Source organism: Hydractinia symbiolongicarpus, chromosome 2 (assembly GCF_029227915.1).
Source record: "Hydractinia symbiolongicarpus strain clone_291-10 chromosome 2, HSymV2.1, whole genome shotgun sequence".
NCBI classification, from domain to species: Eukaryota; Metazoa; Cnidaria; class Hydrozoa; order Anthoathecata; family Hydractiniidae; genus Hydractinia; species Hydractinia symbiolongicarpus.
In genome coordinates this window covers 35934698-35961093 of record NC_079876.1, presented here as the reverse complement: position 1 = coordinate 35961093, position 26396 = coordinate 35934698, and the positions used below count along the sequence as shown (strand labels likewise).

Genomic DNA, 26396 nt, shown 5'->3' with positions numbered 1-26396 from the left:
AGCACAAAGTCGGGGTGGACTTACGGTTGTTAGATTTGAGTGCCAGAGAATATTTATGGAAGCCGAACTTACTTTTCGAAACCATACCAATGTTGCCCATTTACGAGAAATTGATATTAACAGAATGACTGTACAATTGTTGAAAAATACAGAAGTTAAACTTTACTTTCGTGTGCGTGCATTTTCGTTAGCTGAAGATATCACTGCAAAACACAAAATCAAACTGCGACAAAAGAAAAGTAAAGGTGGACTTCGAAAAGGTATAAAATACATATTATAGGACAGTAGTAGAACAGTACAATTTATGGAACAGTAGTAGAACAACAGTAGTAGCATACAGCACAAGGCATATATACGTCATACAATTTTCAGAAGTGGAGGTGATCTCTATCGGCGAAAGTAAAAACTTGGACCGAACGGGATTTGAACCAGCGACCATTGGGTTCGCGCCCCACTGCTCTGCCAATTGAGCTATCGGTCCGATAGTGAGAGGAGTTTGCAATTGCCTTTTCTCTCACTACAGGATTAAAACCAGTTACCAGGCTTGTGCTGGTGGGCTTGAACCACCAACTGCACTCATCAGGTTACAGCTATTGGACACATATTCTAAAAAAAACCACCAACTTCACAAGATTTTTAACACAAGCACCTTAAAACTCAGTTATTCATGCACTCCTAACAAGCAAAACATCATTACGCAACACAACTCGACACTGATGAACAGTAAAGTTGGTCAAGAACATCGCTTATGCAACTGTCGATCAACCTTACATAATGTCTTGTATATAAAGCCGAAGTAAAAACGAACACGAGCACATCTGTCTATTTTGGTGCCAGTGAGGGCGAGTTTAAAACGCGTTATAGGAACCATGTAAAGTCCTTCAAACACAAGAAATACCAGGGAAAGTTTATATGGCATTTAAAGGACACTTCTACTCCTTTTGACCTGACATGGACCATCGCTACAAGGGCATTCCTGTACAGATGTGGAACGAGAAGATGCGACCTTTGTCTCTCTGAAAAAGTGTGCATTATCCGTGCTGAACCCAAAGGACTCAGTCGTCGTCGTACGAATAAATTTATTATAGGAAATTTAAAATAGGCTACATAATTGTATTCCCTATTGTATTACGAGACCGTATAACGCGTTATGTAAATATGATACAAGCATACAGAAGAGCGAGGAAATATTTAGGAGAAAAACATTGCAGGAAGAAAATCTAAAATCGACACAGACAAATTTTTTCAACAAGCGCAAGAATTTCGTCAAAACCTTCTGCCGTCATTTGCAAGTAATTCTTAGTCCTTCTGCTCTTCTAAACGCGAAACCGTAATCCAAGTCTCATAAAGATGGAGTTGTGACCGTGTACTCTGTCTCCGCCTAACCAAATACTTTCTTTTTTTTCTTTATTTGAGACAACTGCAGTTATTACAGCAGTGGCGGCAAGTTCCTCGTCGCTCATGTTGATAAAGAAAAAGAAGTGAAAGTAAAATTTGATGCACAATGTATGATCGTGTAATACCAGTCCATATGATGAGACGAGCAGGTGGTTTATAATGATCATATATTATATGTCATATAAAATTTGATCGTGTACAAGCGGCTTTAGGCAACATCTTCCGTCCGAAACTAACTTTTATTCAGAGTTGTTGCTTTTTTATAAAAAATCAAGATACAGTGTACGAATAAAACAGGGTGAGTGGTATATAGATTTGTTCTTTTAAGAAAATGTTTTGTAAATGTGATTTACAAATTTTTCGCTCATTTTAGTGCGAAAATTTGTTATTTTTTACGGTATGCTGCAGATATTGTATATCAAAGTACAATTCTTGTAGAACTGCAACAATTACCTTTCTGAAAATTTTTGCTTTTTGAAGGATGTATTTATTAACATGCTTGATGCTGGTTCAAATCCAGGTGAATCATAGGTGAATGGTAGAGCAAAGCATTATTAATTATTATTTTTACTGTTATTTTATTATTAATAACAATTAGTCGATAAAGCCCGTGGAGAAATCCACTTAGGCAAAAAATCAATAAAAAAAGTTGCTTTAGATGTTTTGCTGACGGCAGCAGTGTAGCGCAGATAAGAAAATTCGCGAAATCTGTTTATTCTTTGTCTGTAATGTGCAGAGGTTGAAACGCTGGTCACAATAATTAATGTACAGGATCATATGTTCTCGACGAACGCCTAAGGAGATGTCAGGGATTAAAAGTCAGCAATGACCCGTCAACATCAGCAATGACCCGTCAAAACCCAAAATATTTTTTGAGAAATTTGTGTACCTGTTGCCTTCATCGTATAGATCTTGAAACACTGATTAAGAAAATGTATAGGATCATGTACTTTGGGTAAACGGTTGCAGAGATATTGGGGTTTGAAGGTTTTTTGATGACGTCATCAACCCGTCCATTCCGAAACGGATTCCATGGACCCAGGTTTGGGAAAATTACCCAAATTGGTCCTAGGTGGTCCCTAGTTACCCACGCGGTGAAAAAACATTGACGTCACCACCTCGTTTCCAAGTTATTTGGCCTCAAAGTTTTAAGTGCATTGTAATGGCTTCATTAATTTAATATAGGACATTGACGTTAAAGTAGTGCTATTGACGTCGCGCCGTAACGTCATAAAATTTAACATATTAAACATGCATATTTCGGTAACATCAAAGGAAAATGAGCACTTGCACTTTGCCTGTCACAGAGACACGGAACCGGCGTATTATTACATAGACTAGTCGATAAAACCCGTGGAAAAATCCACTGAAGCAGGATAAAAATGAAAAATGAGTGTCATATGAATTTTGATGACGTCAGCAACCCATCTGCAAAAAAAAATTAGAACCTAGTTTTTACGCTGCCTTTATTGTGTAGACCTTAAAGCACTGATCAAGAAAATGTATGTAATCACGTGCTTTTGATGAATGGTTAATGAGATTTACGAGTTTAAAAATTTTGCTGACATCAGCAAAGTCCCTAATAAAAGTACAGAAAATTATTTTTTTGAAATTTGTATACCCGTTGCCTTCATGTTATAGCTCTTGAAACGCTGATCAAGAAATGTATAGGATCCTGTACTTTTGACCAACGGTTATGGAAATATTGTGGTTTAAAGGTTTTTTGATGACGTCATAAACCCGTTCATTCCGAAACGTATTTGGGGACCCAGGTTTGGAAAATTACTCAAATTGGTCCCAGGTCGTCCCTAGTTACCCACGCAGGAGATGACGTCAGTTATTTCCAACCGTTTCCAAGTTATTTAGCCTTAAATTTAAAAGTGCAATGCAATGGCTTCACTAATCTTAATATACTTTCCTTTGACGTCAATATTGCTCTAACGTCAAAGTTTGCTAATTTACAGAACAAATTTATAGGCGATGTTTTATAGACTTTATCAAAGAAATTTTATCCACTTTGCAAAAGTCACAGACAGAACTGGCGTATTATTATATAGACTAGTCGATTAGGCCCGTGAAAAAATCCACTTAGGCAGAAAAACAATTTCAGTTCTGTCATTTGAATTTTGATGACATCAGCAAATATTTCAGTATATTGAACATGCCTTTTACTAAAAAAAATAATCTAAAAATGCATAAAAAGAAAGTATATAAGTCATAATTTAACAAAAAAGTTCTTAAAATCTAACACAAAATATCAAATGTCAAATCGCATGAAATCCTCCCAACAAAACTTCAGACAAAATATGAAAAACAATGGCGTGCAAGGTGTAAAATCTAGTTAGTAGAAAGTTACAACATTGACAGTCACAAACCAGACAGTTACGACAACGATAATAATAATGTCAGAAATAACACATATCTCAAATATGTATACATCTTATTATGTGATTATGTTGAAAACCTTCAATATTTTAATCTGAAGTGTCGAAAAGAAAGGCTTGCAACAGTAAGCGCAGATCTATGAAATAAGTTCTTTACGCATTTTAAACATTGTCTTTTCCCTAAATGCTTATACAACAATACAACCTGAACAATATCAAAAAGCCAAACTTAAACAAACACAAAACACCTAAAAACAATAAGTTAAACTTTGAAAAATCATTTATTCGGTTGCATACCATCCTCTCCCGCAAAGATATGCACAAAATGTAAAAATTAACCGGTTAACAAAACAATTTTTTGTCTAATGATCCGTACTGACTTTACCAAACATTTTAACCTGAAATGTCGAAAAAGCAATGAGCAAGGAGTAAATTTCAAATCAACAAAAATCATTATTTTGAAAACATTGTATATATATATGGTCCTTCCTCACAAAAGTTTACAATAAATGTAGAACACAAAGGTTTATGAGGAGCAAATCAAAATATGAACAAAAATCAGTTCAATTGGCATGTTCTATATTGTCTTCAGCCATAAAATCTTCCACAAAATTGATATGAAACCCATCAAATTCAACTCAGAAAAAGCAGTCATTTAAGTGCATACAAAAATACAACTTGTAGAATATCAAATTATTATTTTTAGTATATATAATTGCATATGGTCCTCCCTCACAACAGTTAAATTTTTGCACTAAATTTGCAACACAAAATACAAATTCTAAATAATTCCTATGGTTTTCCTCAAAAGTTTAATCAAAATATAAAAGATGAGAGGTGAACGACAAAATCAAAGTTTGCAGAATTTAATTATTTTGCTTTATAACAATATTTCAATCCAAAATGTGAAAAAGAAAAACAGTTTGCAACAAAATCAGTTATTCTGATGATATTGCATACACTTTTTCTCCACAAAAGTGTAAAAAAAGAATGGTTGTAGGAAATACTTCTGATTCAACAAAAATCAGTATTTGCATCTTGTACTCATTAAATATTACCCAAAATTTCAAAAAACTGTGATTTGGAACGCATCAAATTTATAAATAGAGAGGGATCAGTCATTTCGGTATGTTGTACAGAGTCCTGCCCGGTAAGAATTTATACAAAATATAAAAAAACACAAGTTTTTTCGGTGTTGTACTCCCTCAAAAAAGTTGAAACTTTTCTTAATTGAGAAAAAATGCCATAAACAAAAACATTTTAGTCAGAACATCTAGAACAACAAAAATCACTACACTTAAGGTACCAGAATTACTACATGTTAAATAAAAATCGTTTCGTCATATTGCATGTAAGCGATGTATATAAGTTTAGTTACACAAAATGTGAAAAATACATTATTTGCATACACAAATTGTGAAAAATACATTTTTTGCTTAAAAACAGTCCTTAAACTCTTCTTAAATATTATGTAATACTTTTTTAAAAGTTGTTGTGGCTTGTTAATTTAAGCTTAAAATGTCAATTAAAATAAGTTACAGTCACATTCTTAGCAAAGACCACTAAGATTAGCTTACATGTAAAAAGCAACATAAAACTGAAGCTAACATAAGGTAGCTACAGCAGCTAATAGCTGGTCACTTAAATATAAACTGGAGACTTAGCTAGGTATAAAGAACATGGCTACATATTTATAAATTCCTAGCTACATAGCTAGTTGTTGTTGGTGTGGTTGATGCTAGCTAACAAACATGTCTCGCATCAATAATATCATCAAAACTTTAAAAAACATAAACAAACCTTACAGAAACTTTTCTATACTTCATTTATATACCATGCCCCTTTTTAAATGCTTTTGTAAAGATTTATTTTGAAGGCAAGAGAAGACAAATGCTTAAAAAGGACAGCCATCTTTTTTGCAAACACAATTTCCGTTACTTTGTGCTAGAACTTCATTTAACAAACCACACAAAACTCGCGGCTTTTCACGACAAAGAAGACATATTTTTTTCGGCAACATCAAAGATTTTTTTCGGCAACATCAAAGGAAAATGACGATATCAACTTTGCCTGTTACAGACACACAGACACACTCTCCGTATTATTATAAGAGACTAGTCGATAAGGCCCGTGGAGAAATCCACTTAGGCAGATGGGCAATGGAAAAATAGGTTGTTTTAGATGTTTTGCTGAAGGCAGCAGTGAAGATCCCAATAAAATTAGAAAGATTTATTTTATTCTTTTATTGTAATGTGTAGAGGTTGAAACGCTGATTAAAATAATGTGTAGGATGATATGTTTTCGAGGAACGCAAAAGCAGATATAAGGATTTAAAAATTGTGCTGACGTCAGCAAAGGCCCGTGAAAACACAAAACATTTTTTTTTGAAATTTATACACCTGTTGCCTTCCTCGTATAGATCCTGAAACGCTGATCAAGAAAATGTATAGGATCATGTACTTTTGACGAACGGTTGCAGAGATATTAGAGTTTAAAGGTTTTTTGATGACGTCATCAGCCCGTCTATTCCGACACAGATTTGGGGACCTAGGTTTGGGAAACTTACCCAAACTGGTCCCAGGTGGTCCCTGGTTACCCACGCGGTGAAAAATCATTGACGTCACCATCTCGTTTCCAAGTTATTTGGCCTCAAAGTTTTAAGAGCACTGTAATGGCTTCACTAATCTTAATTAACTTTCCTTTGACGTCAATACTATTTAAACGTTAAAGTTTGGTACATTACAGAACAATTTTATAGGCGATGTTTTATAGAATTTGTTAAAGAAAATTGTAAAGAATATAATCCACTTTGCAAAAGTGACAGACAGACACACGGAACTGGCGTATTATTATATAGATGATTGAATAAACCAAACAATGAAAACGAAGTTTATAATAGTTTAACTTGTTTCATTTGCTTACAAATCCTTCTACAGATAAAGAAAAAAGCGAATCGGCCACGTTAAGTAGGCTGTTCAGTCACGTGACTTTTTGCCGTGTTCGGAAATTCAGCTTAAAACAAGCTGGCACACGGCAACGCGTATTTTGTTATTGCGCGTGATGGCACTTATTTTAAATCGTCGAATTCGGCACCTATTTCGCTTAAGACAGATGGTGTATGGGCAGATAGTGATTGTTAAGTACCTTAAATTTGTTTTTTTGAATGAGACTTGTTTAAACGACCAACAGTGTATTCAGATTTCGACGAGGGAAATGTAAACTTGGCGCAAACAGAGGAAAGTGCATGACGTATCAGGTAGTCTCACTTGAAATTAGTTTATATTAAAAATATACTTTCAATTTCTATTCTTATTCCTAACTTTCCTGCATGACAAATCTGGAGAAAAAGCATTTTTTGTTTATATCGAACCCCCGTCTTAAAGTTCTATGTAACTTGCTGCAGTGCAACAACGAATTTCGACTTTTTATTTATTTTATTTTATTATATAGTCTTGGAATGATGGCTATTAATCATGGCTATGTGCTAGATATTCCAGTTAACATTAGACACAGCTACTAAACTAAAGCACCAAAGCTAGCTAGCTACCTAGCTATATATATATTAGCCGAAGTAGTGGACCAGAAGATGGAGTGTGTGATGTTGTGTTTAATTATTCCATACCACTGTGTGGTTAATAGATAAAGGTATATTTTGCTTACTACTAGTGTGATTTGGTTTTTAAACACTTAAAGTATTAGGCTTGGAAATTTGTTGATTCCAGATACCAATTTGTTACCCACTCAGTTCTTGCAAACTGTTTACTGTTTACCATTATTCTTTTTTACAAAAACGTCTCTCTTCCAACTTTCCAGGCCTAAAGTTAGCTAAGAGTCAGAGTAGGTTACTTTATAGCTAGCTTATACTGTTTTAAAAAGCAAGATTTAGATAATAATTGAAGAGATAATGATTATATAATGTTATTTTTGTAAATATTCCATTGTTTAGTATGTATAGCTATATCATAATTGCTGACGTAAACTAGAAAGGCAGATAATACACAGTCTAGGTAGGAATGGTATTTTAAAAATAATATGCATTGGTTGAAAGTTTTGCAGCTTATGTTAGACAATAAAATTATTAGTGCAGTTTCGCTTGATATATTTTCAGCTTTAAAAATGAGTATTAAAAATAAACAAGTTTATGATCTTTTTTCTTCATTGAATGAAAAAGCATTAAAGAAGTAAGTGATGGATTTGTTTTACTTGGTGTTGAAATAACATGTCCAGAAAAAGCGTTATATACAAAAGTTAAAAGACTAGTAGAGAAAGTAAATGGTCTGAAAAAAAGGAAAGCTAATTCTGCTATAGAAACTTTGTTGGAAGCTGAGTTTAGTGTTCCAGTGCAAATTACCCCACATCAGCGATCTATTGATGCGGCTAGTTCTAGAAATGAAGTTTTGTTTAAAGAGAAAATGAAACAATTAAAGGAGGAAAACAAAAGTTTAAAAAGAAAGTGCGAAAATTTTCAAGAATTAGAAATTCAATACAACACACAAGTCGAAGAGGTTAAGTAACTTAGTAACGAGTTATTTGTAGCAATGAAGGATGAAAATAAGTTGACAGCAGAATATCGTCGTATAAAGAACAATTATCTTGAAGTAGAGGAAAAACTTAGAAATGTGGAATTGAAATTTAAAGATAATAGCAAAGCGAGGGCAGATAAATTGAGAAATTTATCAAAGAAAATTAAAAACAGAGATGATAAAATTAATAAAATGGAATCAGAAATAGCTTAATTGATATCTGGTACTGAGAATAAAAGTGTTGAGTTGGATGACATGAAAGTAAACTTGAACAGACTCAATGATAAATTAGAAAACAGTGAAACTATAGTTGATGATCTGCGGAATGAGAAAGCAAAACTGAAAAGAAAGACGCACAGTTTGTTGTTAAAAATTGAAAACCAGAAAAAATTGATTGACCACAAAGAAGTGAATGATATGAAGTGTTTAAAAAGTGATTATGACAAACTCTGTACAAACATGAAGCAACTTACTGAAGAAAATCGTGATTTGCAAATGCTCGTTTCGTTATTAAACGACAATGAAATTGTAACATTTGAAGGTGGACGTTATTCAGACGAAATAAGAGAAGTTGTTATGGAAATACTTTCCTTGAATGTCAGCATGGGAAAGGTAAATGATGTGATCAAGGTTGTACTTGAAAAACTTGCAAAAAAAAGGGTTGACAGGTTGCCTTCACAAGGTTTAAAAAGTCATTTAATGCAAGAAGCATTAATTTTAGCACAATTACAGGTTGCAGAAGCAATGATTGATAATGACAAGGAGGCGTTTGGTAATTGTTTACATGGAGATGGTACATCAAAATACCATAAACATTATCAAAATTTTCAGATTACAACATCGAAAGGAAAAACTTTAACATTTGGATTATCAGAAGTTGCAGGTGGCGATGCGGCAACAGTAATGAAAAATTTTACTGACACAATTGATGACATGTGTGACATTCTGAAAGAATGTGACAAGGATGCAAATTTTTCCCGGCTTGTCACATCAATCAAATCTACAATGTCGGATCTTGGCCCTATTAATCCTTTATTTAACTCACAACTGAAATCTTTAAGGGAAAAATTATTACCAAATGTTGTAGAAAACTGGAATTATTTAAGCGAAACACAAAAAACGGACATGACCGATATGGGAAATTTCTTTTGCAAATTACATCTTCTGGCAAATTTTGCCTCAGAGGCAGATAAAGTTCTGCATTCATTTGAGAGAATGGTCCTCTGTGATGACTATGAAACAGTATTTGCCTTCAATAGTGCAAAAGAATCTTCTGCTTCTAGATTAGTGCGTACAGCTTGTAAAGCTTTTCATGTGCGTGGAAGTGACGAATGTGGAGTAGCATCGTATTTTAACTCGTTTTTAGCTGGTCGCAATCAGAAATCTTACTTTGTACCATTTATTGGAAATCGTTTTTACATATTGTTTTATAACGCTGCTGCATTATATTACCATCGTGATGCAGTCGTATCTTTTCTTTCATCATGGCCTGATCCTAATAATTTACTGAAAGCTGTAAATGAAGACGTATCAAATAAGTTGTTTCTTAACTTGGCATTATTGATAAATTATTGACTGGTCCATTGTGGCGATTAATAGAGTCTTGTGAAAGTATCCTCGAAATAAATCCATACCTGTTACAACTTAAAGTCAAACTATCTGCACTCTGCAACAATTGTTCATCACTTCTATCTGGCAGTCATATTTTCCAAGAGGATGGTATTATTGTGCACAACAAAGATGAATTATTTATCAAGCTATTTGAGGATACAGGTGATGATGAATTGGATATTCTAACACAGCAAGCCCTTGATATTATTTGCCATGCAATTCTCATCATCTTAGAGCGTCAATGTAAGGATCAACTGCCTGGAGGAAAGTACTGGAGCCCCAGTCAGATAATAAAGGAGACGTCATCAATTGTACCAGTAACCAATAAGGCTTCTGAAAGTGACTTTGCAATTTTGGATTTGTTAGTGAAAACAGAGATAGGAAAAGGCGGATGTTAGGACAGACCCCGTTGGCACTTTACCATTCCACGTCAAATTATAGGCCATCCACGTCAAATCAACGATAGAAGAGTCTATAAAATCCGTTAGCACCTACGAATGTCCGGATCCGCCCCAACCCCCCAACCCCCGCCGTGTCCCCCGGGCCCCCTCCCCTCCCCATGGGTCCCTACCCACCCTCATCTGTCGTGCCTTATAAATTATAGTGTTATGTGTGTCTATAATGTCCTCTTGCTATCGGAAAGCATACCATATGCTAAATGCCGCGGTAAAAGATAGAATCAGAGCAATCTTCTCATCCTCATGTGTACTACTTCCGGTAGCATCGGTAGCGCCAACATCGCCACCGCCGGTAGCTCCGGTAATGTGTTTATCCGCGGTATCCACGGTATCCACATGTTTCACGATAGTGTGTTTATCAGGATGATCAGGATGGATATCGGTATGGACCGGCGTCACGGATTTATGTGATTCGTTAACCTTTCGATTAATCCCAATGGTAAGATCCTCGCCGGATATCAAAATCTTGTTGTTGTAACCCACCACGCCGGTCTTAATTCTAAGATTCATGTCGCTGGGTATCATATAAATACCCCGACCGACGGAATAATCAACCTTACTTGATGCGTAGTTTAGAGTATCCTGATAACGCTTAATGTCTTCCTGAATATCGACCCTACGGTTAACAATGTCCTCAAGGTTATTCATAAAAACTTTTTGGGCGGTCAGAGCACTTGAATCATTACCGAGGATGGAGGATCGTGCCGAGGCTTGAGAACTAAGAACAAGATATGCATAGGCTCTGACACTGCTCGAGATCTTCACAAGGCCCGTTTTCGTAAATCCATCAGATTTTTCCACAATCCACCGCGTCATGGAGTCGTTTGTGAAATAACTTAACCCCGGAGTTGGATAGTCCTTACGCCTTTTTTGATATGAACTGAGAAAGTACTGACCCCTGTATTTCATTTGGTTGGGATCAACCCCATAATCGCCACATATTTTTAGAAACTCCTCATTTGAATAAGGATTGTCGTATTGATTGAAACTATCCTCAAAGGGCAGAGGTATCTGCAAGCGCTTAATGATTCGCCTAATGTGATAATACACATGGAAGCGATATATCGACCTGACCATGGATCTACCATCCTTCAAGTGTTCGGAGCTGACTCCGCAGGCACTTGAAGCGCACCAGGTGGCGAAATTGAGCTGGGTTTGCCACAGTCTAAAAGGTTGCTCATTCCACACGTTCATACGTTGCGCGCTGTTGTTCATTTCATAATTGGTAAAAATGGTAGGAAAGGAAGCGGGGAAGGATCCGCTTTCGGACACAATAATGGCCTGTTTGTACAGATCCCTGGCGCCCAATATTTGAAGATACGTCCCTCCATTTGGCTTATATGTCGCGTTCGGGTTATATTTGAAAATGTCATCCATTCTTTGATTTAAATATATTCACAATCTCTAATATAATAATGTATATTACAATAAAAGACGTAAATAGCGAGAAGAAAATCTATCTGCATCGTCCGATCGACAACTCGCATGGCACGAAGGAGGTTGCGATCGTGGAGGCGTTTTCGGACAATATCGTGTATATAACTTTAGATAAAATAGATATACTCCTGGCGGATGGAAATACCCAGATTAGCTTACCAAAGGGTCGGCAGTACACCGCGAGGGATTTGAATTCGATAGTGGGAGGTGATGTGAAATCGTCGCCCCTAAGCAGAAACCCTAAATTGGCGAAAATAATGAATCTACATGGCATAACGGAGCTATATTTTCACCTTGATGAATTGGATAATTCATCAAATCTTGAAGATGGTGAATACAGCAACACGCTGATGACACACCATATATCTGAGCATGGTAATGATTTTACGCATGTTGAACCTAAAAACCCGCAATATAAGAAACTAAAGAAGGGTTTGCTTCAATCACTAACCTTGAGAGTCACTAGTCAGGAGGATAAGGTGCTATGGGGAGGTATGAATAAAACAGTTACACTGCACATAAGGGACGTGGAGGATACATATAGCCGACATTAACCGAATTAAAGTAAAATAAAATAAAAGTAATATGGAATAGCATGGAATACGGGAAAAAGTTAAACCCAGAGCGTTCACTTAGAATCGCGCACGGTGTGAAAGGAACGCATCAAAAAGTAATTGTCACTCACAACCCAAGTGAGATTGATCAGAACCAGTTACTCCTGATTAGGTTCCCTAATTTAGGTAACGATGATGTCATTGTTCCCGGTACTTCGAAAATAAGTTTCGACGTTGAACTCGAGTCAAAAGTCGACACGAAGAGAACATTGGTCTCTAACATAGGGAGGGCAATTGTTAAAAAGCTAGCTATCAAGTTCGAGGGTACCGAGATTCTGAGCATTGATGACTTTGATCTTTTCGGGTGCTACAGAGATTTATGGTTAACCAAGTCTGAAAAAAGAAATGCAATAAGACAAGGTATCATCTTTGATGAAGGGTGTACAGAAAACTGTATGAAACTGAGAGTTGGAGCTGCGGATAAAGACGCATCGGAGGTAGCGGACAAAGCAATCTATGATGCATACAAAAACAAGTTCACCATACCACTAGATTTTGAAATGTTGGATAGCAAGATCCCATTTTATCAGGCCGGATTAGGGAATAGGCTGTGTTATGAGATAACATTCAACAATTACGATAGGGTAGTATTATCAACTCCAACCAAACCTTCAGGTTCTGCCACAGCACCGGCGCCGGATGCTAAATACAAAATCTCCAACATATCTCTCGAATATGAGATTGTGACACAACCGACACTCGCCAGATTCATCTCAAATGAATACCAAAACATGGCCGTACTTTACGACAGATTTCTGAGACATAGACAAATTAGGGTGGATAAGTCGGACACAACGTGGAATTGGTCATTCAATACACCGTGCAAGTCCCTGAAGGGTATATTGGTTCTGTTTGAGGAAGAGAAAGCTTACAAACGAGATACCGGTAGGTTCTACAATCCTAAGATCAAAAAGGTATCCGCCATAGTTGAGGGTAAGCCTAACCAACTTTTCGCTCAGGGGATGCAACCGTTTGAGCATTATGGTGAAATATGCAAGTATTTCGCAGAGGGCAAGCAAAAGGACAGCAACGCCGGTGAAATACAGAAACATCTGCAACTACATGATGTGAAGGTCGCGGACTACCTAACCACGAAATATTCTCTATGGCTGGATTTCAGAACCATAGATGAAAACTCACTGCATGGGACCGGCCGACGGATTGAAAATGCGAGCGAGGGGATCACACTTCAAGTTGAAAAGACGGCCGAAACCGCGGGATCCTTAAACGCCTACATATATCTAATCATGGATGCTCAATTAAATATTCAAAACGGTGAAATCATGGATGTACTATATTAAGATGGACTACATGAAAGATCCTCACACGGCACTATTCGTCGGTCCAACGGGCTGCGGAAAATCCAAACGCGTAGTAACACTGCTTGAGAGTGAATACTTTGATCACTTCGATTTCATTGTGATTATATGTCCAACATTAAGATGGAACAAGACATATATGGGGAGTAACTGGTTCTGGAGGGATAGATATGTGATTCTAATTGAGCCCAGAGGTATGTTGTATGAATGGATTCAAAAGATGACGGATTTCTGTGCCGGATACAAAACATTATTCCTGATCGACGATATAATCGCAGATGAGAAACTGGACAAAAAGAGGCAACCGCTTCTGGAGCTGGCCATCAGCGGTCGGCATCGAAACCACACCATGTGGCTACTCACACAATCATACACCGCGATACCGAAGAACTTACGAAGGCAGGCAAAAATGTTATATGTGTGGTATCCGAAGGACAGACATGATCTCGCAACCATCCACGAAGAGAATGATGTCATTGAATCGTCGGAGATCCAGAAGGTTAAGGAAAGGCTGAAAGATGGCAAATATACACATTTAGTCATGAGGATGGAACATCCAAGAACTCACGTGATTTGCTAGAATGGACATTTTTTTGTTACAAGAGTCTTGTAACAAATCTATAGGAAAACTACAGCATAGTACTGTAGTACTGTAGTACCATGATAGAATATATAAATTTCATATTACTGGTGATAGCTGTAGTGCTATTGCTGGTATTGGTTAGTTTTTGCCTTTTTTGTATTAAAAAATACCTATCGCTATTGAAAATGGCTGAAAACGCAATTGGCAACATAATTTTTATCGATGAACAGGATGCCCGGGATGATGGGAAGAGACAAAAATTGCTCGAGTGTGTGCTGACCGGAAATAGTAAGTTATATCTTGGTAAGATGTATACGGAGGCGGAGATCCAGAAGCTCAAGAATGATGAGGTGGATAAACTGTTCACCATATACGAGGCTAAACTATCCGGTCAAATGGTAAAGTCTTTGGGACAGTCAATAATCCACATGTACTCCATGGGCGCCTGTACAGCTCTCGGTATAAAAAATCAAAAAGCTCTGAGTGATGACCTGGAGAATGATCCATTCCTAAACTCGGCACTCCAAAGGTTCACATGTGATCTATATTATAAGTTCGGATCACTACTATCACCAATCAGTGTAGGTTTAATAACAGGTAGGCATTATATCGCGGGAAAAAATTTAAACAATATCGATACGGATACTAAAGATGTCGGATACTCCAGTTCAGGTGACAACGAAGAACCCTAAAAAGGTTGAGGCCGGTAAGAGGCTGGCTGAATTCAATCGTAAAAATAGGGAAGAATATAAAAGATTGCTCATCGCACAGACGGAGGTACAGTCGGCACCTCAGACACACTCGGCACCTCAGATACACTCGGCACCTCAGACACACTCAGCACCTCAGACACACTCAGCACCTCAGACACACTCAGCACCTCAGACACAGTTGGAGGATCCTAAGGATATTGTCATCGAGGATTCCGTGACAGATGGCCCCAAACACGGCGGAGTGAACTACACAATAATGGGTGGTGGTGGGGTGATAGTACTTGTCTTAATTGGTGCTTATTTCGTCTATAAAAATAAGGACAAAAATATTAAGGTGAAGGGTACCCCACCAAGTAACTCGGGTAATAAAAAAACTATGAGAATAAGTAAACTTGAAATGGAATAAAGGGATAATATCGCGATATTATAATCTCGAAGTATATAAACATGGATAAGAAAAGTATAGTCAACGATATTTATAAGGCATCGGTCGTATGCGTTTTCGCTGTGGGCTATTCAATGCTCGGGAAAAAGGTATTAAAAATGACACCACCCTCAATTCAGAAGTTTGACCTGGAAGATACCGGAAAGCTTGTAGCCATAGTCGCCGCAAGTGAAATGACAAGAGAATATCTAGTTAAGCAGAAAATTATACCCGAAACTATAAATATATAATGTTGCGAATACTGGAATGGTTGGTCTGGGTTTTATGCCAGCGCAAGAAAGTTGAGAGGATTTTACCCAAGGTGGAATACATCGATACCGAGGTCATAGACGACTCTGATGTCATGGACTCCGAAGCTATCGTATTAAAATAACGCCACTATATTATACCGGATTATATAAACATGGCTTCAATTGCAATGATGTTGGGAGGTGCCTTCGCGAACGCTTTGGCCTTCACCGGATCAAGCTACCTCTTTTCAAGTTTATCAAAGGATAGGATAGATAAGGAACGGAAGCGGCATGATCTAGCCATAGAACAACTGCAGAAGGCTCAGGTTATATGGCAACGTAAAAGACAAGAGAGGGTTGACTTTATCAATAAGCAGCTCAGACTTGAGAAGAAGGCCGAGGGGAAATTCACGGAGCTGGATGACGCGATGCGCGAATATAAAAAAGTATTTGGAGGATCACCTCTCACAGATATTCCGCGCAGGCCCGTATTGAGCGACTTTTATACACCCAGCAACGGCCAGCATGAACGGGAATTGGCATTTATCGCGCTAAGCATGATCGGTGTCGGGGGTGCCGTGTGGTATTTCGAAAAATAGTACCATGCCGCGGGTATTATGTTACATGTGTCATGTAACATATATTCCAGATCCGCTAACGCTTTGTAACCATGTAGGTGTATATCAGACCTCCGATTCCAACTATCAAAGCCCACAGGTTTTGACTCAACCAACCGACGGCTTCCTTTGCTCTATTTAGGATCCATGATACGATGGATCCAATTATACCCGGTAGTGATGCGGCTGCGGCACCGGCTAATCTACCCAGGAGAGATCCTAGCGCACTCAGCTTGTTCTTTATCCATTCCCTCGCACCACCTTCGGTTTTTTCATGATTTTTTGTATTACCGGTGGATGACCCCTCACCTCCGGGTGTCAAAGTTTCAACCAAAAGTCCGATAACCATCCCGAATGCCGTTAGTACACTGACAACGGTGATACCCTGTTCACGGAATAGCGTTCGTATCTTTTCACCCAATGTAGTATCTTTGCTAAGTACCTTGGCGATTGTCTCCTTTATGCTTTTTATCTGGGTGTTAAGTTCGCCCTTGAGGATATTGATGGCAGACTGGTGGGCCTCCAACTCATCGTTTAGCTTTTCCAACCTCTCGGCCACCTGCTCCCTCTGTTCATCCGTGTATGACGGATCTTCCAACTCCTTCAACTTCATTTGTTCCTTATGTATCTTGTTCTCAACATCTACCTTTTTGGCGGTCGAGAGTTGGAGACTCCCGCGGATCCGCTGCACCGAACTATCCAATCCGCGAATATCACCGGCCGGATATTCGGCTTTCAGTGTACTATCATCGACCAGCGAGACCAGATCCTCGGCACTGTTCACCACCTCCCCGGACATGGTTTCTAATTCTATATCCGTCGCATTCTCTATTTTATCCGGTGACGGTAGTCTCTCTTCTATTTTGTTTAGCCTAGCGGCCTGTCGGGGGGTTATACTACCTTTCGGTATATCGAACCCCAAATTGCGCAGCCTTTTCTTGCCCAATAGATCCGCAATGGTACCGGTAGACCTTAGAGATCCGCCATGTGTCAGCGGTCTGTTATCATCCTTGTAGTATAATTCGCCATCGCGAGTCTCAAACAGATCGGTATGTATCACGCTCGGGTTCTCGTTTGGATATATAGTTAATAGCTTCTCATAGAGCGATTTAACCCGCTCACTAGTAACTCTGGAGCGCAGAGAGGTTCCTCCGCCGAATGATGTCTCCTCATCAGGTGTGTGTATCTGCACACGCGTGCGCTCCCTCGGTACCAGAGGTGTGGAGTCATCGGTACCCTCGTCGGGTTGACCATGGTCACCAAACGGATCAATATCAATGTCCGCCATTATTTTATTTATTTAGAGGATAGTTTTTTCCTAATATAATAGAAATGGCAGAGAGTTCTAGTACCAGAGAAGAAGTGTTTAAAACGGATATATCCAATTCCCAACTTGAGGAGCTGGTGAAATTACGAGGCAAGTTCCAAGACAGGACACACGAACACGGAGGATCTCTGATCATATGGTCGATTCTGGAGGGATTATCCGGAACCGCAGCAATTACCGGCTCGATAGCGACCGCGGTGACCATTATTAGAAATTTGGGCGGTACCCATGGAAATTACATGCGGAATTCGGGTATGTGTCTATTGGGCTCGGCTTCCTATGCGGTTACCGCCCAATATGTTAGGACATATCGGGAGAAACTTATCAAATTAAGAGCCGCATATCGCGTTGTACAAAATGCCATCGATGTTTTCGATAAAACGCTACTCTGGCACACAATGTAGAGCCGATTTTGAGAATTTGTGTGATACGTATCATAGAACTCTCAAGGATCTGGATAAACTGGATATAGGTTATTTAGAGTAAAGTTTTTTTCTTTGTAGTAACCACACAATGGCAGAGATTTATCCGAAGCTACCCACGGCTCCCGAGTATTCGAGCGAGCAGGACAAGTTTAATACTAATACTGTGAACTCTCAACTTGGGGAGCTTAGAAAATTACGTGATAAGTTCAATACAAAATATGAGAAATATAACAAGACGCTACACAGACTGGTGCTTTTAAATGCCAGCGCCACGGCCCTAACCGTCGCTTCGGGCATAGGTTCGGTGGTGACCGGTGCTACGCTCATCGGAATCCCCGCTTCCGTCGGATTGGGAGCCGTAGCACTGTCGGGAACCATTTTCACGGGATCCGTCATGGCCCTGATTAAAAGATATCGGAGCAAACTTGACAAGGTCATGAAATTATATGATGTTGCGACGTCCGCCATCGCCGTGTTTGAAAACTCCGTCTCGCGGGCTCTGAATAATGACGAAATTAGTCACATTGAATTTCAAACCCTGAGCGGTATATACTACGAAGCTCTGGACAAGATGACGAAAACCGACAGAAAGATGGAGAGCGAAACTCGCAACCAGTTTGAAAAAAGTCTAATGGACCAGGTTCAAAGCCTCAGAAGGACCGTAAATCAAGGTTAGTGATGTGCGCATGTACACCGCTCGCATATTTCGTGTGGTACGATAAAAGTGCTTAAAGTTTTTAGCCGTACATGTATATGCATAATATGTCGGACATGAATACCACACCAGACTATAAATTGATGAAACTGCGAGAGTTGCGAGAGATTGCCAAAGCCCGTGGGGTGAAGTATATTTGTGCGATGAAAAAGGCCAAGCTGATTGAGGTGATTGAGAAGAATGATCTGGATTCGTCATACACTATAGATCTGGATACCAAGCGGGAATGGTATGGATACTATACCGGCTGGAGGGAGAAAAACAGGGAGGCGTACCTGAAATGTCAAAAACGTTATAACGACAAGAGATCTAAGTGATTGTGCGCATTTTGTTACTCGGACGGGTAACAAATATCGGTGGGTGGAGATATCCATGGCGTGCGGATCGCTAACCTCAAATACGATCTATAAAAATTGGGTTAAAGATTCCTATATCGTATATCATATCCAAGCATGACGTCGAGATTTACAGATGACGAAAACCGACAGTTCCTCGAAAGATTCGGCTCCTGGGCGGACGAAAAATTCGGCCGCACAATAGACCCATGCCTGAATTCCACATTCAGCAGATCTTGTTGCGAAGAATTACTGACCATGGTCGAAATATTGGAACTACAATATGATGACTTTGAGGGGATCGGTCCGGACTCTGATCATGACTCCTATGATGATATTATAGAACACGTAAGAGCTCGAAGTGTCTTACGTAATGGAGGAGTCGGACTCGGATACTATGGAGCTCCCATAATAGAAGCGCGCGTATATGCGGTCGCCATGGTACCGAGTCATGAGGACGAAGAGTACGAGGAGTACGACGTTGATGAGGATGATAAGGATGAAGAGTACGAGGAGTACGACGTTGATGAGGATGATGAGGATGAAGAGGAAGAGGAGTATGAGGAGTACGAGGAAGATAAGAAGAGGACGACGAGGAGTATGATGAGGATAACGAGGACAAGAGCGCCGATTGATCGTGATTTTTTAGTGATGACGATGATGACCTAGAGGACGATGACAAATGCATAATTTGTCTTTCTAAAAGAAAGAGCGCAACCTTTGTTCATGGTAGAACAGGGCATTGCTGCTGCTGTTTATCGTGCGCATATAAATTGGAAAAGGGGGAAGATAATTGTCCCATGTGTCGAGCACCAATAGATTTTGTCATTAGACAATATTGAACACATATTCCCGGCCTTTGTTACTCGGATCCGAGTAACAAAAATCCTCGAGGTGCCGATGGATACCCAAGACTGAGCCATAGCGGCCCTATCTGCCGACCACCCTGCGCGATCCCCGGCATCATCTTTACCAGAAACAGGTAAAGATATCGCCCCCCTTTTCACCAACCTTGCACATAATCAGGAGGTAAATCTGTATCTTCAGGTATTAACATCAATTCCTCTTTTACAAAAGCCCGTCCGGGTCCGTCTTGAACATAGTACATTACACGGTTACCAGGTTGCGCTATTACCTCACGCAATCTATATGTGTTTTTCGACCATATTCTATCGGTTGCCCGTCTCCGCCCATCATCATGCTCTTCACCAGGTTGTAGTAGATATCTATACAGGCCATCCTTAGGTAATTCTACTTCAGGTGGATAGCTCTCTTGATTAACCAGAGGCACCTCTTTCATTATAATAGCATCTTTTGGCTTCATATCAATCATCTGCGTCTTTGTATCGTTTAGCCTATCAATCAGTTTTTACAGATGCTTAACCCATGTAGATGATACCTTTTCCGAATCATTCAGTTCTTGAGCATCTTGTATTTTGAATAAATTTTCGGCAAGTATCTTGTTCAACGCCTCAACAAAAGCTGTGTGCGTATGCTTATATTTTGTAGTCGCCCTTTTAATTTCAACCTTATGCTTCTCCAACAGCTTTGTCACATCTGCTTTGAATTCTGAACCGTTATCACATTGGAAAGTTTTTGGATAAGTTAATGGTCCTGCCTTGTAGATGTCCTCAATCATAGCGGCAACCTCTTTGGCTTTCTTAGTCCTCAAAGGTCGGGCTACCTTGTATCTGGAAGCAGCATCGATTCCCGACAAAATGTACTTATATTTATTACCATACAGTATGTCACCGGGCATGTACAATAAATCGAATTGATGTAAATCATTAGGGGTGGTAACTTCATAATTTGGTCTTTCAACATGTTTTGGAGCGGGTAAATGTACTTGCCAAAATGCTTGTTTTGATAGCCACTTCCTAATCTCCTTTGGCCTGAAACCGAATCCTCTTAAGCTCTGAACAGCCTTTTGTCCTTTCCATAAATTTTGAGGTTGATAGTAAGTCTCTTGAAGTTTAGAGTTTGACATGTTTTATTTATGCACACCTTTATTTATCTCCTTTTTTGTTATGATGTGGTACGATAAAAGTGCTTAAAAGTTTTTACATGTATATGTATATGCCATAATATGTCGGACATGAATACCACACCGGACTACAAATTGATGAAACTGCGAGAGTTGCAAGAGGTTGCTAAAGCTCGTGGGGTGAAGTATATTTATGGAATGAGAAAGGCTAAACTGGTTGAGGTGATTGAGAAGAATGATCTCGACCCATCCTACACCATCGATCCGGATACCAAGCGGGAATGGTATGGATACTGTTCAAGGTGGAGGGTGAACAACAGGGAGGCGTATCTGAAATGTCAAAAACGTTATAACGACAAGAGACCTAAGTGATTGGACATTTTTTTTGTTACTCAGACGAGTAACAAATGCTGGTGGGTGGGTACCCCATGGTGCTGGTGGGTGTCTTGCGAACGAAGCCCCTCACGATCCTCCACCCCGGTTTACGATTTATAAAAACGGCTTAAAGATCCACAGATCGTATATCACAACCGGGCATGACTTCGAGAAATACAGTTTCCGAATTAATACATCTCGCTAGAGAAAAATCCTCTAGAGAACGCGGCCTACATCATCGCTACTTAAGGCTCAGAAAGGCCGATCTGATCGAATTTTTGAGACCAACTACCGTTTCAGCACCGGTTAGACCGGTACCCGTGCCGAGACCCGCCAGACCAGTACCAGCGCCGAGACCCGTACCGGCACCGAGACCCTCGAGATCCGGTAGTGAACAACAGGGAGGCATATCTAAGACCTAAGTGATTGGGCATTTTTGTTACTCGGACGGGTAACAAATGTGATTCACGACCCTCGAGGTGCCAATGGGTGGGTACCCATGGTGTATCGATGTATGTATCACAAAGCGTGTTTTACTACAATTTAGCATGGTGGTTGCCCCACAAACCAGGACACTCACGACCCCCCAACACGGTTTACGATTTATAAAATGGCTTAAAGATCCACAGATCGTATATCACCTTAAAGATCCACATATCGTATATCATACGCAAGCATGACTTCGAGAAATACCTTTGCTGAATTAAGAAAACTCGCTAAGGAACGCAGCCTACCTGGCTACGCAAAGCTCAGAAAGGCCGATCTTATCGAATTATTGAGACCCACTACTGTGTCAGCACCCGTACCCGTGCCGAGACCCACTAGACCCGTACCCGTGCCGAGACCCACTAGACCCGTACCCGTGCCGAGACCCACTAGACCCGTACCCGTGCCGAGACTCTACAGCCCTTTACCAACATCTAGACCCACCATACATGTACCACCTACATCAATCAAATCTCTGGGGAGTTTTCTAGGATCCGATGGATCTGTACCCATACCAACACCGAGACCGGGACCTAGACCATTTAGATCTGGCTCTGACATGGATATTTTTGAGCAGGAAGAAATGGCTAAAACCAGACCTATAGTGAAAAGCAAGTTGATTGAATGGAGAGACTGGTTGACGAAACATGTACCTAAGGCTATTAAGGATAAAACAACAAAAGCTTTCAAAGCCATGAAGGATAAGATCATGGGTTTGTATAAAAAGGGCAGTGGAGAGGAAGAGGTGGAAGAGGTGAAAGAGGAAAACCCCTATACCCCCATTGAAGAAGCTTTTGTAGGTTCATACAAACGTTTCAAGATAAACTCGGATGGTAAGAAGAGGAATGTCAAGGTCTTTCTCAAACAGCTTAAGCCTATCGTTAAGAGGTTGATGAAGGAAGTGCTCAGGCAGAAGAAGTCGCTGAAGACTCAGGCTACACTGTGGGTGAAATGGGTAAAGGAGGACACCGGCTCGACCGATGCCCCACGTGTATATGTTGACAAAGCGTTCAATAGCTATATGGAGGTATTACATTCCAACGATGACATTTCCGATGTGATCCTCCGTATGACTAATAAAATAATCGAGCAGATTGAGAACCCCGCGCTTCCGGCCAGCGGATTCACAATCGAGAGGATCCTACATATGCATGTGGACTTTCACAAACTAAAATTAACCAGAGTTAGTTCTTACCTACCACTACCGGAGAACTTCAGCGGAAAGCGATCCGTGATTAACCCTCATAACGAGGATGATGAATGTTTCAGATGGGCTGTTATCGCTGCTCTCAATCATGATAAGATCGATAATCACCCTGAACGAATCTCAATCCTTAAGAAGCATGATAAGTATAATTGGGATGGTATAACTTTCCCAATGGCGCTAAACAAGATAAATCTCTTTGAGAGGAGGAACCCCGATGTCGCTGTGCATGTTTTGACGAAAGATGACATAGAGGGTGTCTATATGTGTCGAAAGTCGAAGCATCTTGACCGGGATGAGACGGTTGTTTTGTTTTTACTGTGTGAAGGGGATAAGAGGCACTATATCGCTGTTAAGAACCTGAGTGGTGTCCTGAGCAAGGTTAACTCAAAGCATAAGAATAAAGAACATTATTGCTTGAATTGTCTTTCCGGTTTCCCGAGTGAGATGAAAAGGGATGAGCACTTTGAGTATTGCAAGGATAATGATGCTGCTAAGGTTCAACTCCCCAAAGAGGGTACCACTCTAACCTTCAGCGATGGTAAGTTTCAGCTCAAGGTCCCATTCATCATGTATGCTGATTTCGAGGCTTTTACACAAGAATTGCCGGAGGATGAGAGAAAAGGCGGATCATCAACCGAGAAAGTCGATAAGCATGTCCCAACCGGATTCTGTTGTTATAGTAAATATGCTCATGGTGACGTTCCCAACCCTCTTAATCTTTATCGCGGTGAGGACTGTGTTACGCGTTTTGTGGATCATGTGGTTTCCGAGGCGGAAAGGTTATATAACATGTTTCCTCAGAAAGAAATGGATCCACTGACGGATGAGGAGCGTGACGGTTTCAATAGAGCCGAGGTGTGCCACATTTGCATGAAGGAATTTGATGACAAGGATGACATCAAGGTTAGGGATCACTGTCATTTCACCGGTAAGTTTCGTGGAGCCGCTCATCAGGGGTGTAATCTGCGGTATAAGGTACCTAATTATATCCCGGTTGTCTTCCACAATCTGAGCGGATATGATGCGCATTTATTCATTAAGGAGCTTGCAAGGAAGTACGGAGAGGATGGTATGGATGTAATCGCAGAGAATAAGGAGAAATATATCTCTTTCTCGACCGATGTTAAGGTTGGTGAATACATCGACAAAAATGGTGAGACTAAGGACAGGAAGATAAAGCTGAGATTCATCGATTCATTTAGATTTATGTCAAGCGGCCTAAGCTCTCTGGCTGACAACCTATCAGATGATCAGTGCAAAAACCTTCGAAAATTCTTCAATGGTGACGAATTCAACATAATGAGAAGGAAGGGTGTATACCCATATGAGTATGTTAACTCATTCGATAGGTTTAATGAAACTGAGCTCCCGTCAAAGGATGATTTCTACAGCAAGCTGAACATGAGTCACATCAGTGATGCCGATTATGCACATGCCCAGAAGGTGTGGAAGGACATGAAGGTTGGGAATATGGGCATTTATCACGACATCTATCTCAAGACAGATGTTCTATTGCTCGCTGATGTGTTTGAGACATTCAGAGAGACGTGTTCCAGATACTACGAACTAGATCCCGCGCATTTCTACACAACTCCTGGATTAACCTGGCAAGCATGTCTGAAAAAGACCAAGGTTAGTCTAGATCTATTGTCGGATATGGAGATGGTCATGTTCATTGAGAGTGGTATTAGGGGTGGATTGTGTCAGGCTGTCCACCGCCACGCCAAGGCCAACAATAAGTATATGGGTGACTTGTACAATCCACCTGATGGCTCTGACATGGATATTTTTGAGCGGCAGGAAATGGCTAAAACCAGACCTATAGTGAAAACAAAAATGAGATACTTGAGGTACTGGATAATGAAACATGCACCTAGGACGATCAGGCTGAAAATCAGTAAAGCCTACAGAGCCATGAAGGACAAGGTCATGAGTTTGTATGAAAAGTCATGTTGGGGACCAACCACACCGAAAGAGGGGAAACAATATACCACCAAAGCCACCAAGGTCGGGAGGAAGGTCAGGAGGAAGGAGGTTAATAGCTATCTTCAGTACCTAGATGCAAATAATTTGTACGGCTGGGCCATGATTCAGAAGATGCCGACCGGGGGGTTTGAGTGGGTTGATGACACGGTTTCTGATTTCACATCCGAACTGATTTCGCAATTAGCTGAGGAAGATGGTGAAGAGGGGTACATCCTTGAGGTCGATGTGAGCTATCCGCGGGAGCTTCATGATTCTCATAGCGACCTTCCTTTCATGCCTGAGAGGAAGGAGATTAATGGCGTCGAGAAGCTGACGCCATGTCTTTCTGGTAAGACGAAATATATCACTCATATCCGTGCGCTTGCTCAAGCGTTGAAGCATGGTCTTGTTCTTGAGAAGGTTCATAGGGTCTTGAGATTTAATCAGAGTGCGTGGCTGAAGTCATACATCGACTTCAATACACGGCTGCGCACGGAGTCGAAGAATGACTTTGAGAAGGACTTTTTCAAGCTGATGAACAATTCGTTCTTTGGTAAGACAATGGAGAATCAGCGTAAACACAAAGATATACGCTTGGCTACGAAGAAGGAACAGTATGAGAAGCTGGTGATGAAGCCCAACTTCAAGGGTAGCACATGGTTCTCAGAAACACTGATGGGTGTTGAAATGTCCAAGATAAAGATCAAAATGAATAAGCCGATATACCTGGGACTGGCAATTCTCGACATGTCCAAGATGATTATGTACGAGTTTCACTATGATTACATGAAGCCGAAATATGGTGATGACGTGAAACTGTGTTACATGGATACTGATTCATTCGTATACCACATCAAAACCAACGACTTTTACAAAGATATCGCCGATGATGTGTCTGCTAGATTTGACACATCGGGGTATGATAAGGAAGATGGTAGACCTCTACCATTAGGTTTGAATAAAAAGATCATTGGGCTGATGAAGGACGAGTTGGGTGGTAAGGTGATGACCGAGTTTGTGGCTCTAAGAGCGAAGACGTACGCATACAAACAGCTATGTGGTAGGGAGGATAAGAGGTGCAAGGGGGTCAAGAAGTGTGTGGTAAGGAAGACCATAGGTTTCGATGATTATAAGAGATGCCTGTTGGAGGGTGAAAATGTTTACAGAGAACAGATGACCTTCAGATCGATTAAGCACGATGTCCACACGATAAAAACAAATAAACTCGCGCTCAATGCGGATGAT

At 40.0% G+C, this 26396-nt stretch overlaps 1 protein-coding gene across 1 annotated transcript; it reads left to right on the top strand.

Moving 5' to 3' along the window:
- Positions 1-6814: 6814 nt before the first annotated feature.
- On the top strand, positions 6815-10413 carry LOC130630743 (uncharacterized). Its single transcript, XM_057444340.1, has 2 exons — positions 6815-7038; positions 7233-10413. Exon 2 carries the CDS (start codon positions 8561-8563, stop codon positions 9878-9880), a length of 1320 nt encoding a protein of 439 aa, XP_057300323.1. The 5' UTR covers positions 6815-7038; positions 7233-8560; the 3' UTR covers positions 9881-10413.
- The last annotated feature ends 15983 nt before the right edge of the window (positions 10414-26396 follow it).